This window comes from Macaca thibetana, chromosome 14 (genome assembly GCF_024542745.1).
Source record: "Macaca thibetana thibetana isolate TM-01 chromosome 14, ASM2454274v1, whole genome shotgun sequence".
NCBI lineage: Eukaryota > Metazoa > Chordata > Mammalia > Primates > Cercopithecidae > Macaca > Macaca thibetana.
Window position 1 is genome coordinate 120,081,610 of NC_065591.1, and position 21,222 is coordinate 120,102,831.

The 21,222-nt window shown below is 44.8% G+C and overlaps 1 protein-coding gene across 1 annotated transcript in view; it reads left to right on the forward strand.

Moving 5' to 3' along the window:
* Positions 1–17,038: 17,038 nt before the first annotated feature.
* The window catches only part of FLI1 (Fli-1 proto-oncogene, ETS transcription factor), a 126,369-nt gene continuing 122,185 nt past the window's right edge, over positions 17,039–21,222 (forward strand). The window contains exon 1 of the mRNA XM_050755971.1: positions 17,039–17,181. Coding sequence (XP_050611928.1) covers positions 17,143–17,181 — 39 coding nt within the window. The 5' untranslated portion in view covers positions 17,039–17,142. The remainder of the gene's footprint in view (positions 17,182–21,222) is intronic.

The following is a 21,222-nucleotide window of genomic DNA, read 5'->3' on the forward strand; positions in this document are numbered from 1 at the left end:
ATTCTAAAGTTGGGAAATGGGGCAAAAAAACAAACCAAACAAAAAGAAGAGGCCACTTGTTTGTGAGATTTTTCCCAGGCTCACTATTTCGTGCGTGTGAGGACCTGTGCTGGGGGTCTGGGGTCTTCGCCTAGTGAGAGGCCTCAGGTCGGTTGGCCAACAGGAGACGTTGTTGGACAGTCCAAGCAGAGGTTCCTCCTTTGTCCACACATGTGCTCACTGTTAATATGAGCTCCAGCTTTCTGTTTCTGTTTATTTGTCTGGAATTGTGTTGTTTTAATAACCAGAAACTTGAAAAGGAGGCTGTCTTTGTTGTGTTGCCATTTGGCAGAAGACTAGAGGTTACAGTAGCAAGTGGAGCCTAAACATTTTTTTTTAATCTCGATGAAAGTTGCTTCCAGATAGAAAAACTATATCCGATTCTCTGTCTCCCATTGAACCTCTGAAGGACTTCCCACACCTTACCTTCAAATAACAGAACCTCAGCCAACGAAAATGGAAAAACATAAATTTTTGCACGTAAAATGAAAAATCAGGGAGTGCAGACAGGCCTGTGTCAACAGGATATTTTTAGCCATCAGTGAATTTTTTAAATGAAGTTTTAAGACATTTAAAAATGTCCTCTGCACATGGGCTGGGATGTGCTTTTTAGGATCTTTGCTACCCTTAGCTATCTGACCTCATTTTCAGCAGTGCATCAGATCCCCATTTAAAAGACTGGGACCTAGTGTGGTGGCCCACCCCTGCAATTCGAGAGGCTGAGGAGGGAGGATTCCTTGAGCCCAAGAGTTCGAGACCAGCCTGGGCAACATAGCAAGACCCATTCACTAAAAAGAAAAAAAAATTATAAATAAAAAAGACTAGGAACACAGAGGCCAAGATGGAGGAGAATGATGTACATAAGCTCTTAGTAATTGGAAAGCAGAGGTGAATATCTAGATGCAACAACTCATAACAATACCTCTTAGGGCAAAGTCTTTATCATCATTCCTGATTTCATCTCTCAATAGTCATTCATTGGCTCTCTTCCTAGAACTTAACCACCATCCCTTTATTGTGCATTTCTTTTGTCTTTCTCATCACAGCCTGAGTTCCTTGTCTCTATGCTTAAAGAAAAAAAGAAATTAAGTGCAGAAAGAGTCCTCCTGCAAGGTTCCCAGAAACTCTGTCCCTGGATCCCAGCAGAATGGCTTTAAGACAGAGGGTGACCGTGATTGACGGGCTCTGACGTGGCTCACTTGTCTCCAGTCCTGGCCCTTGTGTCAGGAGAGGAGATGAGTGCAGCAACTCAACCTTTCTTCTATTTCCCCCAACAGTCACGGGTGGCTAAGTCCCAACAATCAAGCTGTGGCAGTTAGAGGCAGGAAATGGAATCAGAGAAGAGAGACTCAAACTTACCCACCATGGAGAACCCAGTGTGCCTCCAGTTCTTCCAGGTCCCAAAGCCCTGGCCAGGTTTGCACCCGAACAAATCCTCTAGGGCTCAGATGGCCTGTTGCCTTTCCTGAACTCCTTTGAGCCTGTGTCTGGATCCCCACTAGCTAGAGCTGCTTAGATACCTTCCAAGATGCTGTCCTGAGCTTCCTGCTTGCAGAACTGACACCACAGGATCAAGTTGTGCACAAAATTCTGGCCTGAGAGTCAGGCCATGTGGTCCCAGCCTTTCTCCTGACCGCATGAAAAACTCAGAAGACAAATTGCTTCACTTTGGTTCTCAGTTTTCACCAACTCTGACATATGATGGCTCTGAAAGTAGAAAGACAGAGTCCTAAGGATCCAGTAATAGATGCCTCTTGCCAGCACCTAATATTCAAGAGTTCTTTTCTGTGGCTAGTGCTGCCTTTGATCAAATAGAACATGTGTATGGAAGCTGTAGAGATGACACTAATAGTAACACCCACATGGTGAAGACTAGGGGCTCAAGAGAGGCAACTTTTCCTACGCTAATACAGGAGGAAGAAGGGAGTGAAAGACATTTTTAAGTAGCTAAAGAGGATTGTTTATAAACTGGGCTAGATTAACTCCTAAGGCCAAACACAATTCACTTTTCAACACACCACAATGTGTGTGTGCATGCATGCTTATAAGCTGAAAGCTTTCTTGCATTAATAAATAGTTCAAGAATACTATTGGGTTATCATGTAGCCTAGCTTGGTTTAAAAGTGAGTCAGCAATCAATCACTTATACTTTCTGTTTTTCTGATAAGTGGTAATTTATGAATACTTCCCTATATGGAGACTGATTTCAATGCAAATAGTTTAGCAATTTTTTATTAGATGTTTTCCTGGTGATGTTACTACTTTTCAGAATAAGTAGACTTTGGCAACTACAGCTACTAAAAGCTGTAGAATTTAGTATAATCGTATTTCATCAATTAAGTAAAAGAGGACATTTAAGGCAAAAATATACTTATTAATAGAGCTAATATTAATAAGAATTAAGTTCCAGATATGTGCTAAGTGCTTTAGTGCAGAACATAATTTAGTCTTTATTAGAAACCTTCAAGATGGTTGCTATTACCTATTCTTATTTCAATGGTGAGAAAAATACAGCTTGCAAACGTTAGGTAACTGTCCAGGGTAACAGAGCTCATAAGGAGCAGAACCCTTTCAGAAGCCTAGGTCTGTCTGGCCCAAAGCTGGAATCTTCACCACCACACCATACTGCCTCACAAAACAGTAATGTTGGTTCAGTGGTAATTACTGAATCATTCTTTACAGCACTATTAGCCAATCAAGTTTTTGACTCCTTAATATATGTTCAACTTCCTATAGATCTTTCTTTTTCAAGGAGTCTTCTAGTGAGAAAAAAGGAATGACTAACTTTTTAATTGCAAAAGTAATTGAAATATCGACACAAATAAGTCTCTGTATGTACAGCATTACACGATTTTTCACATCTCACTTTGGAGACATAGTACCCTTAATTTCTTAATAATCCAGAGGAAATTTATGTTACTTTGTACCTCAATACTGAACCATTTATGTTACATTAAATATTGATATTTGCAGCTCATTTTAGCCATTTGTGACAAAGTTGAGCAAAATATCATGACATGATGCATTAATAAATAACAATGTTGTACATATAACTTTCTTGAAAGATGCACTCAAATGTTAATGTTTTTAAATATTATTGAGGTGTCAGTTTTTCTCAGTTTTATCTGCAGATTCAACACAGTTCCAATCATAAGCCCAGCAGGTTTTTTGAGATATCGACAAGGCAATTCTAAAATTTACATGGAAAGGCAAAAGTACTAGAGTAGTTAAAACAATTTTGCAAAAGAACAAAGTCAGAGAGCTCACGCTATCCATTCACACTATGGCTTTGAGACATACTATGAAGTTACCATAATCAAGCACTGTGTTGCTTTTTGAAAAAGGATAAGCATATGGATCAATGCAACAGAGTAGACAATCTATAAGCAGACCCACACAAATGTGGTCAATTGATTTTTGACAAAGTACAAATGCCACTCAATGGAAAAAAAAATAGTGTTTTTAACAAATCATACTAGAACACTTAGATGTCTGTATGCAAAATAAGCTAAGTAATTAACTAATAAACCACTACATATGCCTCACACCTTATGCAAAATCTAATTTAAAACAGATCATAGGTTTAAATATAAAACTTTTTTTTTTTTGGAGACGGAGTCTCGCTCTGTCGCCCAGGCTGGAATGCAGTGGCGCGATCTCAGCTCACTGCAAGCTCCGCCTCCCGGGTTGACGCCATTCTCCTGCCTCAGCCTCCCGAGTAGCTGGGACTACAGACGCCCGCCACCTCGCCCGGCTAGTTTTTTGTATTTTTTAGTAGAGACGGGGTTTCACCGTGTTAGCCAGGATGGTCTTGATCTCCTGACCTCATGATCCGCCCGTCTCGGCCTCCCAAAGTGCTGGGATTACAGCCTTGAGCCACCGCGCCCGGCCTAAATATAAAACTTAAAACTAGGCTGGGTGCGGTGGCTCACACCTGTAATCCCAGCACTGAGGCAGGAGGACTTCTTGAGCCCAGGAGTTTAAGACTAGCCTGGGTGTCAGGGTGAAACCCTGTCTCTTAGAAAAATAAAATTAAAACATTAAAACTATCAAACTTCTAGAAGAAAACATAAGAGTATAGCTGTGTGGCCTTGAGTATGGCAAAGCATTTTTAGATATGACAGCAAAAGCAAGATTCATAAAATAAAGAAATATAAATTGTACTTTATCAAAATTTAAAACCTTTGTTCTGAGAAAGACACTGTTAAGAAAAGCAGAAGATAAGCCATAAATGATGAAAATATTAGCAAACATAAATCTGATAAAGGATTTGTTTTCAGAGCATATATTTTTATAGAACCCTCAAAACTGAACAATATGAAAAATAAAATACTGGACAAAAGGTCTGAACAAGAGAAGATACATGAATGACAAGTATACCTGTTAAAAGATGTTCAGCATCATTAGTCATTTAAGGAAATTCTAATTAACACCAAGCATTGGTAAATATTAAGATTAAGAGCAACTCTGAAATCTGCAGGTGGGAATGCCAAACAGTACAGCCACTTCAGAAAACAGTATGGCATTTTTTGGTAAAGCTAAACATTCACTTGTCATAAAACTCGAAAATTCTACTCCTAGGTATTTACCTAAACAAATTCAAAATTTTTATCTTATCAAAAACCTGTACCCCCAATAGCAAATGTTCACCAATTTGGTGAGAAATTGGACAAACAAAATTTGGATAAACAAAATATGATACATCCATGCAGTGGAATACTACTCAGCAATGAAAAGGAGCAAGTTATTAATTCAAAGGAACAAGTTATTAACATTAGTGAATAGTAAATGCATTTTGCTAAGTGAAAGAAACCAGATCCCAAAGGCTACATATTGTGTGATTCCATTTACATGACTTTATGAAGTAGGTAAAACTACAGGAGCGGAAAACAAAACAGTAGTTACCAGGGGTTGGGGGTGGAGAAAGAGGCAGCACAAAAGAATCTGGGGGATGATGGGGCTGTTGTACAAGGTGGTGATGCTACACATTTTTCAAAACCTGTAGAACTGTACACCACAAAAAGTAAATTTTATTATATGTAAATATTAAAAATCAACCTCAATTTCAAGAGAATACAAGATGAAATAAAGACTACAACAACTGAATCTAACTGTATTATAGATATCAAACATTTTGAAGGTTGATAAAGAAAAGAGATGACCTAAATAACTTTGGAAAACAGGTGTTTTGATCAGATACTGTAAGGCTGAAAACAAAAAGAACTATGCACAAACATTTGCATTTCTTTCTCCCAGGAGTATGAATTAGCAATTTTGAAACTACAGGTATGAAATGGTTGAACAAATAAGTAAATGTATTGTTGATAGTGAGTGCCAGATTTCTCACTGTTGGGGAAATAGATTACAAATAATCAAAGAGGAAATTCTAGAATGAACACTGTGTTATTGGGCTGGCATTGGAGGTGTCAGCATTAATCCATTTTTAACATGTATACAAATTGGTATGTACTCAATTGCATCATCACAAAATTTATAGGTTGAAGGCCTAGTCCCCAGTGTGACTGTATATTTGGAGTTAGGGCCTTTAAGGAGGTAATTAAGGTTAAATGAGATCTTTAGGGTGGACCTTAATCCAATATGACTCATGTCCTTATAAGGAGAGGAAGTAACCAAGAAGGCAAGTGCACACAACAAAGGCCAAGTGAGGACACAAGGGGAAGGCAGCCATTTGAAAGCCAAGGAGAAAGTTTGAAGAGGAACCAAACCAGTCAATGCCTTGATCTTGGACATCTGGCCTCCAGAACTGTGAGAAATAAATTTATCTTGTTTAAGATGCCCAATCTGGCATTCTGTTATGGCAATCATGGCCAACCAAGATACAAACAAACAGAAAGATATAGAAACATTCATGTATATATTTAGGTTAGTATACACACATACATTTCCTTGTGGGTCTGCTGAGGGACCTTAGAAGCAGTGGCACCAATTTAGCAATGAGCACACCCAACTCCCAAATCTTGGTTCTTAAGTACCATTCTCCAATGAAAGAAACCAGAGATTTTTGGAAAAGCAATTGATTCCAGGACTGGGCAGGGAAAATAAAAGAGGATCCTAGAGCATCTTAAGGCATACCAGGGGATGCCCGAGCATCTTAAGTAAGGATCCTAGAGCATCTTAAGTAAGGAAGTGCTAAAGAAAACATTGAAAAAGATAGGACACATCAAATGGAAGCAGAAGTCAACCTGGAAGAGCTATCAAAGAGCAAAGTTGGAACATATCAGCAACAAAATATATTATGAGAAGAATGGATTTCAATTTGAGAATAAAACAAATATCCATGAGTGAGTCCATACTGATGTTAATAGATTATTAAATAAATAAATAAATGAGGGTGAAGGAACAACTCTTCCTTACAAGTGAATTCCATTACTGAATATAAAAGGAAGGAGTGCAAGCACCCATAGACCACCACAGTAATTATTGCTTAAGGTAAAATCCACCAATGGACGTTAAAACCAATGAGCAAAAGAGTAAGAAGAAATAGGATATTTGTGTAGCTTCCAAGTATCTCCCCTCAAAATGCCTATTCATTGCAAAATATCTTTTCCCAAATTCTTGTTAATCGCAAAGGGAAAAATAGCAACTTTACAATGGCCCCTGGCCAGCAGCACTTTGATGAAGTGATCAGGGTTAACATCATAATACTAAGACAGACAAATGTCATGTACCCTGATATGGTTTGGCTGTGTTTGCACCCAAATCTCATCTTGAATTGTAGCTCCCATAGTTCCCATGTGTCATGGGAGAGACTTGGTGGGAGGTAATTGAATTTTTGGGGCAGGGTCTTTCCTATGCTGTTCTCATGATAATGAATAAGTCTCATAAGATCTGATGGTTTTATAAAGGGATTTCCTTGCACAAATTATCTTGTCTGCCACCATGTATGACGTGTCTTTTGCCTTCCACCATGGTTGTGAGGCCTCCCCAGCCATGTGGAACTGTGAAGCCATTAAACCCCTTTTTCTTTATAAATTACCCAGTCTTGGGTATGTCTTTATCAGCAACATGAAAATGTACTAATACATACCCCCTAGCATGAGTACTACACATCACCTCTGTGCTGTTCTTCTGCAAAATACATAACTTTAATCATGAGAAAACACCAAACAAACCCAAATACCCTATAAGATATTATCTGGCCAATGCTCTTCAAAAATGTCAAGGTCTTGAAAGAGAAGAAACGACTGAGAAACTATCATAGACTGAGGAGACTGAGGACACCTGACAATTAAATGCAGGGATTGGACATTGGACCAGAATGAAAATCAGTGTAGAAGAACCAGTGAGATCTGAGTATTTTTTAGTTAAATGCATTGTACAGATACTAAATTTTGATCATGGTGCCATGGTTATAAAATATGGTAACATTAAGGGAAGCTGGGTGAAGGGTATGCCTGAACTATCTGTCCCATCTTTGCAACTCTTCCTCCTAAGATGAAAGGAACAGAAATAAAAGGCAAAACTGAATCTTTTAAACTTGGAAAGAAGGAAGAGAGTTATGGAAATCAGTGAATTGGTATTATTAGTGAACAACACTCACTACCACCTAAAGTGAATGGAAAATGAGTCTATTTCATACGACATGTTGATAGAAACTCAACCAGCAAACATGAGATTAGAAGTTAAACAATGCAAGTGAGCTCTAGCCCGGCCCTGTGGCTCTCCCTGAAAAGTCTGATCAATTACTTAATGTTGCTGGGACTCTGCTTTTTCACATGAGGCTCAGTTTTCACCAAATTAAAGATGGTGATAACACTAATGATGTCCCTTAAGGAAACAATGAATTTAAACTGTGCCATCGAAAAAGAGGTAATTTCTGTTTGGGAATCTGTTTCTTCACCTGGAAATTCAGCACAGATTTCTCTCAGGTCCTGTCTAGTTACATGTGCCTCTAAGTGCTCCATAAAATATATTATATAAATGTTGTAAACCTAGATGACGGGTTGATAGGTGCAGCAAACCACCGCAGCACATGTATACCTAGGTAACAAACCTGCACGTTCTGCACATGTGTCCCAGAACTTAAAGTAAAATAAAAAATAAATAAATAAATGTTGTCATAGAAGAACAAGATCAGATTTTCTATATTCACTCATATCTTTCTTTGACAAAAGTAAAATGTGAGCTTTTTTATGTCCATGGGTGGCTTTTCAATAGCACATGTATTAAAACTTAAGTAAAATTTACTCTAAAGATAAATATGAGAAGTGGAAGGGGACAATTCCCTTTACAAAAGCATTCTTGATTTATACAGTTTTTAAAATGCTAAACCATGGAATTTATATAACTGTTTTCCAAATGCAAAAAATATAATTTAATCATAATATAACCAATTATTAATTGATGCAACTGATATACTTGATATCAGCGGCATCGCTAATGTCAGCTGTGTGCCCATGGTACACATACACATATGGTAAATCTGTATATCTACATCTGTGTGTGTGTATTCAAACAAGTAACTGTGGGATGGGGGTTATTTTCTATGGTATAATAGAATACCATATAAGAAATGTGCCTGGAAAATAACCCGCTCCTTAGCTCCGACTCACATCATGGTTGATCTTGGTGGGTGACACTATCCTACACAACAGTTGCAAGGGAGCTGAAGTGAGAGAGCCTAAACACCAGTGATGTGTTGCCTTCATTCCTGTCCCCACTGGGGCAGGCAGGAAATGCCAGCCTCCTCACAGGAAAGCCTGTTGTGGTGAGATTTCCCGATTTACTTTATAAATGCGAGAAAGCCAGATACAGGAGGAGATAAGTGCTCAAGGTTGCGAGTGCTTATCATCTCATGGGGTTCTGGGCCCCACAGTCATGGCCAGTTTCTCTTGTAGGGATGCAGGCCAAAATTCAGTTTAGTTCCAAGTGGAAAGGACTGTGCAACTGAAATATGCCAGTCATCAGAAGAAAACCATGCTGAACAGCTTGCTGGCTATTCACCCTGAGTGACGTTCTTTCTTTAGCAAATCACTTTTCACCTTGACTGCACATTGGGCTTACCTGCGGCTGGGGTTGTAAAAAAGATGGGGGCGTCTGGTTCCCTAAGCTAATAGCTGACGTCATGATACCCACTTGACTCTTGCCTCTGTTGACCTGTGATATTTTCAGTAGGAACCCTCCTCCCTGGCTCTGATGTTTTACTGCTGATGACACTCAATTAAAACATTTAGTGGAATGAAAAGGATAGGGACCTCAAAAGAACAGGACAGTCAAGCGAGTGGCAAGCTGAGAGAATAAAGGACATGTTGAATTAGCTCAATTCGTAATCAAGCTCGCTCTGGGAGCTACCCAGGCCAACTCACTGTCTGGTCAGAGCTTGGGGAGGGGAGTAGTGGGGGTTGGTGAAGGAGAACACTATTTCTTCAGGGTCCATGTCACTCTACCCCTCCTCTTCCAGTTGTAAAATAGAACCCCTGATAATTATCACCTAAAGAAGCAGCATCCGGATGTGTATAGACAGGGAAATATAATTTCCTACTCTTTCTATCTCCACGTTACCAATCACTTTGAAGCAATAAAAATTTCAGAGTCAAATACTCAGCTCGTCTGGGTGTCTAATCTTTTAAAAAGAGAAAATAGGATTTGGATAAATATCTGTTTTCCTCTTTCCCTCCACCAAAAATCTAGGAGAAACTTTAGTTCACAAAATCTGATTTTAAAACACACTAAGAAAATAAAAACATGCCGTTTACGTTTGATCTCTTATCTAGGGAAGCCAGGTTCCCTCAGAGGGACTCTCAAGGCTGTGAGTCCCCAGTGTTTATTGTGTTTAGTGGGCCATGTTGTTTTGTGTTCAGCTGTGAAATGCATTGAAGTAATACTGAGTGGTCATGCTCCCTCTCTGGGGCCCCACTGTCCCCTGTCTGTCAAAGTTGAAGGTAATAATAATAATAAAACATCAGACATCAGACCAGTATTTAATCAGACAAGTATTTATGTAGCATCTTTTCTCTCTGGAAGTTAGAAGCACTTGGCCAAACACATCTCAGTTGTCCAAAGACTGTCCTTAAGCACTAGTGCACTAGCATTAGGGATATCATGTATACCTTCTCATTCAACTATCTCCTCATGCTTCACCCCACTCCTACCAGCCCCGTTAAAAAATATTCCCCAAACCTTTATGTTAAATGTAATTGGCATTGGTGCTGCTTGACTTCTAGCATGCTCTCTTTCTTTCTCTCTCTCTTTTTCTTTCTTTCTTTCTTTCTTTCTTTCTTTCTTTCTTTCTTTCTTTCTTTCTTTCTCCTTTCTTTCTTCTTTCTCTCTCTCTCTCTGTTTAAAATTAAGGTCAGAAAGAAAGGAAGAGGACAAAGATAATGGCATCTATGCTCTGGTTGACACTGTTCTCTATTAACCTCAGGGCTACAGTATGTTTTGTATTTCTATGGCACTTTTCTTAATGGTGTCCCAAAGGATTTGGGGTTTTTTCCAACTAACACAATCATCTTCTACCTCAAAGTCTCAATGGATGGACCAGTTGTCCCACTTATGCAATTATGTTTTGGATCTTTTAAAGTTGCTGATTCATTTCCCATCAAACTGTAATGTCATACTTTTTCTACAAGGAGTCCCGAACTTTATGCTTTCTTTTAATTCTGTTCTCTTTCCTCCTTTTCAGGGTTGAGTAAGGCCAGATTGATAAAGCAAAGATAAGAATCTTTGCAAACCTTTGCCTTCTCATCAATAGCAAAGTGATATTACTCAGGTCCTTTTTACTCCCCTTTCCCCAGGACACATGAATGAATGAATGAATGATTCAATCAGAAAAAGCATTCCACTCTTTAGAATCATACTGAAATTATTGCAAAGGATTAATTCCATAGTTTTTAAACAGGAGCAGCAATGGAGAATGTTTCCCAATAACATGAAAAACTATATAACCATAGATGAAACTAGTAATATGCTCCTTAGAATTATGTAAATTTAAGCTAGAATAGGCCTTAGAGATTATGTAATAAAATATAATAAATTAATTGATGTTTATGAAGAGATGAACTTGAGAAGAAAAATTTGCTAAGAGGGTTAGAGGGATGAATATACAGTACATAAAAGCTTTGGTCTTAGAACTCCTCTATGCCTTAATGCATAATCTTATTTGTCCTCCAATAACCTGACTTCTGCATCCTCAATCCTAGGGCACATTACATATGCTTGATTTATGAATGGGAGGAGGGTAAATCTGTTTGCTTGGGGGAGACTCTTCTGCTGTACCAGTGTGAATGGCAGAGCCGTCGCCCCAGCAGCCCCTCTTTTGCCCTTCCTCCTACCCATCCAAGGATTTTCTTCTACACCTGGGATATGTATGAGTGTGTCTGTGTGTGTGTGTGTGTGTGTGTGTGTTGGTACATGATGGGAATTGAAGGTCACACACATCCTGGAATCCAAAGCGACCCCTGTCTGATCATTCTTTCCATGGTCCTTGCTCTAGTCACTGCCTCTATTTCCTGAACTTATCTCGCTCACTAGATTTCCCACCCCTTCTCTCTCCCTGAAATGCCCGGGAGCTCAATCTAGGTTTGCAGCCTGTCAAGGGCTACAAGAGGACGCAGATAATGAGAGATAAGGAGGGTGACTCCCTGTTGGCTACCCTTTAAAATCTGAAATTGCTTGTTTGAAGCACAGGAAGTGGCTTTCTTCCTTCACCATCATTAAAAGCAAAAAGAATAGAAAATCCACAAAGGAGGCAGAAACTCAGGGTGGCTTTGGACTTTATGTGGAGTGGAAAGAACCATAAAGATAGGAGCATCGCTTTGCTTTATACACAAAGCCACACATGGCAAAGCAAAACAAACCAAACACAACACATTGTGGGTTCATAATAGATACTGATCATCAGAGTAGGTTCTAGAAGGGTTGAGTGAAATGAGTCACCATTGTTTATTCCCTTTTACTTACTTGGAGAAACCAAATCATGGCAAAATATTATTCCTCAGTTGCATTGGTTTACTAGAGCTGCTGTGCAGAGTACCACAGATTTAGTGGCTGGAGCATCAGAAATTGATTTCCTCGCAGTTCTGGAGGCTAAAAGTCCATGATCAAGTTATCAGCAAGTTGGTGTCTTCTGAGGTCTCCCTTTTTGGCTAGTCAGTGGCTGCCTTTGCACCGTGTGCTCACGTGGGATTTCCTCTGTTATCGCACATGTCTGTGACCTAATCTCCTCTTCTTATAAGGACACCAGTCATATTGGATAAGGGCCCACCCTATGATCTCATCTTACCTTGTTCACTTCTTTTAAGGCCCTGTCTCCCATCACCATCACATTCTGAAGTAGTGGAGGTTAGGGCTTCAACTTGTGAATCTGGAGAGGATACAATTCAGCCCACAGTGCCAGTCATCAGGAGCAGAACCAAGACTGGAACCCAAAGTTCCTAATCCTAGAACATTAATTTGCCTTTTGCTCATATCTTTTCCCCGGGCTAAATAATCTTACAGAAGTATAGCATGTTCAAATTTGTAAGTATCTCATGATGATATAATGTAGCCCTCTCATTTGCCAAATAAGGAAGCTAAGTCCTAATTGTCTTGCTCAGAATGATGGAGTGCGTGGATGATCCAGAGGGGCACTGCCCAGATACCTTCCCCTGCTCTCCTACTGAAGTGCCCTTCTTGGATTCCAATCTCTTGCTGCTGTAACCTCCACACCAGAGTCTCTTGCTACCCAGGCTCTGCATTGCAAATCTGTGGCCCAGGGAAGCAGCTTGGTATAGGCTGGCGAGGGAAAAAAACTGTGGAGCAAGAACCCCCTCCCCACCCCATTCTCCCTTTGGAGGGGTAAGCTGGCTTTAATGAGTCCTCCCTGCCTCCAGCTGCCTCTCTCTTGCTCCTGCTTCATGGCAGCTGTTACCAATTTCAGCAATTTTCTTCTGGTGAATTGAAGGCTCCAGGTGACAAAGGGAGTTGGCCATATCCTCCTGAAAAATAAGACAGCCTGGGTCCTACTCCTACCCCAAACCTAACCCTGGACTGGGTGACTAGGGCTCACTTTCCCAGTGGGTGTGTCACAGCCCTTCCCATCACCACCCCCTGCCACATACACACACACAGTAGGCTTCCAGGTGTATGTCCATTTCTTACACCCTATTTGAAATGGACTTCAGATTATTCCTCAGTTCGTTCTCAGCTCACCTGTTTAACTAAGATCACCACGAGTTTGATCATTTGCCTAACCCTTGGAATGAATACCCATTCTGGCTTCTGAAGTCACAGGAAGAATGGGAAATAGGACACACACGCGCACACAGGAGTTTCGTACAAAACCTAGGACACTGGACCCTCCATCTGTGACCATCCCCCAGGGTGCTTGGAAGGGACATGATCTCTCTGGTTAAACCATTTATGCACAAATGAAGCATACCCATGAACACTGATTTTATGTAACCCTCCCTGCAAAGCAGAAAATGAATCAGTATTATTCAGGTAAAACTTTCCTGTCAGTTTTTCCTTAATAACAATGTGACGCTTTTGTTTTGTTTGTTTTATATTTCTCTTATGAGTTATTGGTTAGACGGAAGGGAATTAGCTTAATAGTTGTTCCACTTCTCTGCCTAAGGATATCAATGTGGACATTAGGTGTCTAACTGTGAACAAAACAAGCTCAACTTTTGCTTTCAGGGAGCTTACAAGGTATTGGGAGAAGACAAACATTGAACAGATACATCTACAAATAAGGATGTAATAACAACTGTGAAAATGTGAAGAAGGAAGAGCTCCAAATCTAGAGGGATGTACCCAAGTGATCTCTTAGAAATCTCTCGGAAGGAAGGAAGGAAGGAAGGAAGGAAGGAAGGAAGGAAGGAAGGAAGGAGGGAGGGAGGGAAGGAGAAAGAGAGGGAAGAAGTGGAAAAACTGAGGATGGTGAGATATTCAACAATTTGTTTAGTTCCCACTTTCTCTAACACAGCTGAAGCCTTCATTTTCAAATCTCCAGCTTTCCTAAAGAGAATCTGTCTTTAAAATGCACGACATAGGATGCACTATCTGATAAGAGGGCATCTACTGTTTTATTTGCAGTTGTTTGGAATAGTATGCTTGTTCTTTGGGAGGGAAGATGATCTCCCCAAAAATCCCAAGAACAAAAATCTGGGACAGCGGCTCTAGTCCTTCAGGCCCCCTCCTCTCCCCAGGCCCCCCATCTTGTTTTCCTAAGCAGTGGTCAGGAATGTGCAGGGCGGGGGCACCCCAGCCCTCTGCGCCCAGCCCAGGCAGCCTTAGTCACAGTCCCAGCCTGGCCTTTCACCTCATTGCTCTCCCGGCTGCTCTTATTAAGCAGCAAAATGTTTCAATATGTGGAACTCTGGGGGAGGGATGGGAGAGAAAAATCGGGATATTGTTGAGAAGGAAATAACGAATAACGCTGCCGCCAGCCGTCATACCCCCCACGTGGGGAGATTTGGGTGATAAGTGCGTTTTCTCCTGAAATGGAATCCCAGCAATTGCCTTTTGGTCAGAAATGTCCAGAGCCAGTTGGGCAGTTGGAGAAGGGGGTGGGGGGAGCAGGTACTAAATAAATTTTCTCGAAGGTTCCAGAGCAAAGCAGTCAGGGATCTGGATACCCAAGAAGGAAGGAAGAGAACGCTTGAGAAACAGAAGCCAACTCAGAGAGGTGCAGGAAGCTGAGTAGGTCAGTTTTTGCAAACTGACATAGTCCCATCTCCATCCTTGCCTGTCACCTCTCCACTGCCACCCTGCCCCCCGTCCTGCCCCCTGGTTAGAAACAACTGTGAACAATTCCCTTTTGCCAGAGATCCAAAGCACAAGCAACTCAGCAATGCAGGTTCTATTTTGTGGGTAATGGCCCTGGGATTGGGCAGCAGAAAGGGCCCATTTGAGCGCTGACTCAGAAATCTGAGCTCCATTCAAGTGAAAGAATGAGCAACATTCCAAATTATAAGAAAACACAAATTTGACAACCCAGAAACAACTCCTTACCAAGAATGCTTTCAAATTGTTGGAGTTTTTTTTTTTTTTTTTTTTTAATTAAAACCTCAGAGTTGGGCTGTTTCTATGGCATGTGCAATCCACTTTGCTCTTATAGATACTACCTAGAAAAAGTGGATCAAAAAGAGGTGTATTCTGGGTGGTGGTTGGGAGGGCGGGCGCAATAGGACTCAATAAGGGGAGGAGTAACCTTAAGAAGGAAAACCTTAAAGGCTCAAAAAGTAAAAGAGAACTTCACCAATATCAAGTTTGAGGAATGATTACTTGCATATCGATAATCTAGAACTTTCAAAGAATAAATAATCAGCTCAAAGAAGCGTGGGTCTGCATGTCTTCTTTTGGCTTTGCTTAGTTGTATGTCTATATTTATGATATGTGTGCATGATTTCTAGCATTCTTTAAAGTTTCCTAGTAACACACAGTGGTTTCTAGAAAAGCAGCTGGGGCAGACGGGTGACTGTACTATTAAGAACAATTCATCAGACAGCAGTTGGAATATTGATAAGAAAACGGAAATCAAATTACAAGAAGGGGAAAGAGAAAGGAAGAGGGAGTGGGACCCAGAGAGCTGGCGGGAGGCAGCGAAGGGGAAAGCTGCAGTGTACGCATAGCTCCTGCATAGCGGCTCCTGCAGCCCCCCAGGATGCGCCGGAGCTGAGGCTGCTTATCTGCAGGTCCTGGAGAGAGGCAAACTTTGACTCCAGGCAGGCAGCAGGTATAACTCCTCACTGCCAAGTTTCTGGGAGCTCTGGGCACACAGGACAGGCACCGAGAACTAATACATCCTGGAGCTACCCGGAGTTCCGCTCCTGCGGGCTTAGCAGGAAAGGGTGCCTAAGGTGAGTGCCCACTTGTGTCCGATCCTCTGCGGGCGATGCAGGCTCGGGGCGCCTCTGTGTGTCTGGTTGATTGTTCTGGTTGTAGTCGGGAATTGCGGGACTTTGGGGTCTCCTCCTTTCTCCCATTTTCTCGGGCTTTCTTATTTCTCTTTCTTTCCTCTCTGTTTTCTTGTAAATTACACTTCGACTTTCCAAAAACAAATGCAGGGGACCGGCGGGATCGCTGGGGTTAGGGGAAAGGCTGAAGCGAAGGGAACCTCTGAGCCCGAGAAATGTACCTTGTCCCTGCACTCGTGTGTGTGTGTTTTGTGGCTTCAGGAGCAAAAAAAAAAAAAAAAGCTGGAATTTGTTAGTGGGGAGAAAAGTGCTTTATCAGAAACACATTGGCTGCCAGAGAAGCTGTGAGTTGCCACGTTAAAGATGGTTAAGAGAAGGAAGGAAAGGAAGAGGAGAGATACGGCCGCCAGACTGGGCTAAGTCAGGGAAAGACCCACTCAGGCAGAGGCACCTGGCAACCTAGGGTGACTTTTGCGCCTTCCAGCCCAAATAATCAGACCTAAGTAAGACACCACATCTCCTGCCTCTAAAAATGAGGACCTGACAGTCATTGTAGCTGTCTCTTCCCAAAAACCTATTTTCTTTTAAAAGAGAGGGGGCTCTGAGAAAGGGGCCTCCACAGACCTCCCTAACCTTGCGTTAGTCTTCCTCCGTCGCCGGGCCACCAGCAGAGAAGAGCACTGGATGCTGGCAAAGAAAGGGTGGTGAGGGAGTCAAGCACGTCTGTGCCCTGCGGGGCAGCGTTGGCAGCTCTGTAAGCTTCTGCTCCTCGGGCTGCAAGAAAGGGGAGTCCTGCCTCTACCCTGGTCGCGTTCTCTCCTCAACACCAAGAACTAGAACATCCTGGAGTTTCCAGAACAAGCTGCGGGCATCCCCAGTTCGAAACCGCCCAGGCCCTGGGGGAGGCGACTGTCTGATTTCGGGCAGGGGAGAGTAAAAGGACTGTAGGGAGGAAACCCAATGGTGTGAGGTGGCTCTCAGTCCTCACCGTACCCTGGCCTGAAGCCCGGGGACAGGACCGAGGCGTAGGGAGAATGGTCAAGACCCAACCACTGGGACCCTCCCTCGCCGGAATAGGCGGATCTGAGCCTCCCAAACCCCTGCAGTCTTCTTCATCTGCATCCCCACTTCATCACCACCAGGCCACCATCCCACCGTCTCCCCCTCGCTCCACTCGCGGGTAACCGAGGCTTCTCCCTCCCAGGCTGGTTCTTGGGCGTTCCCGACCCTTCCTCAGCAACCCACGATGTTTCAGACAGTCCCCGACACGTCGTCTTACGTCAAGGTAAGACATGCCAGCATTTTTAAACAGGTAATGACCCCCAGCTTCTACCCCACCCGGACCTATGGTCCCTTTTCCCTTTCCCCGGGAAAAAGGGGTAGGGGTGGAAGTGGGCCCTCCTCTCGGTTCGTGGATCTCAAGCTAGGGCGCTCCGGGCCAGATGAGAGTGGCACAGACCCTCGGGAATCCTACGTTGAGAAGCAACGCTCCTGGCGGCTAGTGTTTGGGAAACTGGGAGCAGGAAAGCCCTAGTGAAGCCTGTGCAGGAAGACCTAGCAGCTCGCAGCGTCAGATCCCAAAGGGTGGTGTGCTCTGAGCGGCTGGCGCACAGCGGGTTCCCTGCATTAAGCGCGTGCGCGCGCTTGTGTGTGAACGCGTCTGCACATGTGTGCATGCGTGCGTCTGTCTGCATGTGGGTGTGTGTATGTGGGCTTGTGTGCGGATATGAGGGCGCCACGCGCTTCTCCTACAGGTTTGACACGCGCTCAGCCCTCAAGCCCACCTTCTTTGGCCCCGCCCGCCCCTCGGAAGCGCAGATTGCAATATTTGACAGCACATCGAAGGGTTTTTTGTTTTTTTGTTTTTGTTTTTTCTTTTCCATAACAGTTTCCAAGAATGTAAAAAATCGAGGCTGGGACACCTGGGTTACAAGTTTAATGAAAATCCGCTGGCTGGGTGGGGCGGGGAGTGCGCGCCGGGAGGCCCTGCCCACGGGAGAGGCGGCGACTAGGTCCCCTCACGCCACACAGCCGCGACCTGACGCCCTCCGAGTAGGGACCCAAAGCTCAGGACCATCTGAGTCAGTCCTAGAGCGGAGGAGGAAGGATCTCCGCGGTGCTACGAATACCCGCGTACTTTTCCCGGATCTCTGCCCAGCCCTCTCCATCCTGAAACCCCGCCTCCAAGTGCTCCCCAGTCCTGTCCGTGAGGCCCAGCTGAGCTCCCTCAAATGTCGGGCGAATGCCATGACAGTGCCTGGGCCTGTGCGATGGGGTGCGGACTCTCACGTCTTGTCCAAGGATTCCCAATTAGGAGTCCAACCCTCCTCAGATCTCTCTAAAGGAAAACTTGTCACACGGACGCATCTTCCCACTCACGCACCTGAGGTCTGAAGGAGCCACTCGGTCACTTCAGGAAAGGAAAGCCTAATCCTAGAGGCTTGGCCCAAAGAGGAGTGTTTCACAGATAATGCCTGAGTGAGTGGTGAGTGAATGAATGAATGAATGAAATGATTGTGATTCATATAGCAATAACCAGTGAATGGATGGATAACAAATGGCTCCCAGGGGGTTACGGAGCGTCCTTTAAGGTTAGACTAAGGCGCTCACGGATTCGCTGTCCCCAGTTTTCCTGAGAAGTTTAGGAAGGCGTAACCCATCGCACTCACACCACTCGGGGTACCGGAGCCCGGCAAGAGGAGCTCTCACTTCTAGTTCTGCACTGAGGACTGCAAATGGCCCCGCGGCGGCGAGGGGCAGTCTCTCTCCCACTCGTAGGAACCCTCGAGTCCACACACACCCTGGGACCCAGGACCTCAGGGATGAGGAACCCTAGAGGGACGTGGGAGCCCCGGAGCCCCACCCAGGCCACGGGTCAGGGACAAAGCAAATCGGTCCAGGAGAGCGCAGCGGACCCGCCTGGGGGACGAGGAGACGGCAGTCTGGGAGCTGTGGGCCATCAGAGAAGCTGCTCGCCGCAGGAGCTCTTTTCAAGGGGGAAAAATGGATTTTTCAGCAGCCACAAAGTTTGTATTGTTGCACAAAGGGGTGCATTGATGGCGGCGAAAGGTCTGCGTGGCAGGGACAATCTTAGGTCTGTTCCGCCGGCTCTCTCCACCGAACTTTTGCCAGAGGGGCACAAACAGTCGCAGGCTGCCAAGCCCCTGCCGTTGCCTAGCAGGCACCCGGCTCAGGAGTTGTCGACAAACACCGCGGGCCCAGGGGCCCGGGCCCCATGAGGGAGGAGCCCAGCCGGCCCCGAAGGGCCAAGGGTGCCCACTCCACCGGGGTCACGATCTGGATAGTGGTCTGGGCTCTGAGGGGTCCCACAAAGAGGTAAAGGAGGTAATTGCCCACATAAGAGAGCTTTAGGTAGGAAAGGGGCAGGGAAGAACAAGGGAAAGGGAGAGAGGGAAGAGGGTGACTCTTGGAGACACTGACACGCAGTAGTTGATGGATAACAACGGCGACATTAATAGCTACCTCTCAGCTCTTACCTTCGCCAGCCGCTGCTCTACGCGTTGTGTCTGTATTAGGTCATTTAATATTAACAACAATCTTAGGAGGTAGTCCATTCTGCAGGCGAGAAACTGAGGCGTTGTTTGGTTAATGCGATGTGAGGGGCAGAGCCAAGATACATATAGTAATGGCAAAGTTGTGCTGGCTGCCAGGCAAGTTCTAAAGGCTTATTTCGTCTTTACAACAGCCCTTTGAGATAAGTCCTGTTATAACCCCATTGTACAGATGAGGACAGGGAAGCACAGGGAGGTTAAGGAAGTGTTCAAGTCCTCAGAGCTGGTAAGTGTAGAGCTAGAATTCAAACCTAGGTGCACTGGTCCTCAAACTGGAACTTCCATTCCTAACATTTTGTTTAAGGATGGGGGTGTGGAGGGACCAGCAGACCCAGTGGAGGAACCCTGACCCGCACCTGCACGATGCCAGCAGAGTGCAAAGCACTTTCTCCTAGCGCGCAGAGCACATCTTTGAAAGCTTCTCGCCGTCCTCAGCTCAACACCCCCGAGGGACTGGCAGGGTCCTCCTTTTTTCTCTTTGTGTACCCCCCAGGTTCCTTGCTCTAACTCCTTCACCTACCAGCCTGAGGATTGGGCCCAGGCTGCATTCTGGGGGAGACGCCGTCTTCCGCCTGTCCCCCGGACGAAAGGAGGTTGCTAGCCCCAGAATGTTCACAGCGACGCACCCCTGAGGTGGTTCTGCCGGCGAAGCTGAGTTTCAAGGACATGGATCTGTTCTTAGAATGAACGCTGTTTGGGGAGGCTGGCAGGAGGGGGCTGATGGAGACTGGATAAACTGAACCCATCTTAGCCCCATCCCAACGGCCCTATGTTGGAGCCGCCACTGGGCGAGGGTCTGGACACCTGGCTGGTCTCCACCTCTTGTCAGCCTGCTCTCTCTGGTCAGTATTGGACTCCTCCGGGGTTTCCTCAGCGACGCCGCGTGGTCTGGGGGTTTGGAGACCCTCCTCCTCCCCAGCCTGCCAGCCCCCGGCCCTCCCCCGGCCCTCCCGTCGCCTCGGCCTCCCACGTAGCGTTTTGAACCAGCTCTGCGCTAAGGCAAGAACCAGCGTGGAGAGAGGGCAGGGCGAGCAGAGGTTCTAAATCTTCCTTCCCTCTGTGAGTAGATGGAGTCTGAGAAACAAATTCAAAGCAGGCGCGCCTGCAGAGGCTTCCTGCAGAAATATTCTCCGGCATTCAAGCGCATCCAGGGGCGGCTTGAGCTGCCTTGTTTGGCTAAGGTCAGACGAGACTCGAGTTCTCCAATAAAAATAAATCTCAAATTAATTATGGCCTCGAGCGAGAGGCCAGACACTTGAAGCTGCAGTTGTGCAGTCTGGAGTTTTGGCGCTTGCCCGCCCACCCCTCCCGTTTTCTCCCGCCCTCTCCTCCTCCCCCTTTGCCAGCTCGGATACCCGCTGCGGCCTCGCTGGACCAGAGGGGGGTGGGAGGGGAGGACTAAGGACGGAGGGAGAGGAGCCGCCCGAGACATTCTGCCAGGCCTGGCATCCTGCGGAGTTTCAAGTGACGGAGCCACCCCTGGGTCTGGTACCCCAGGGACCAGGCTCAGATCGTCAGGTCCGCCCACTCCAAACCCAGGCTGGGGCCGAAGAAGCCCGGGAAGCCCGTGTCTGGAAAGTCTTGACCGGGTCAAAAGGGCTGACATTGAGCGAGCCAAGACACGTTTCGACCCGCCGCTCCCCTCCCTGGGGAAGCAGGACTTCCGCGTCTTTGAAAATACTGTCAAGTGCGAATGGTGCGAGGCAAGTCGTCTCACCAGCGTTCCAAATGAAAATGCTCCAAGTCCAAATATT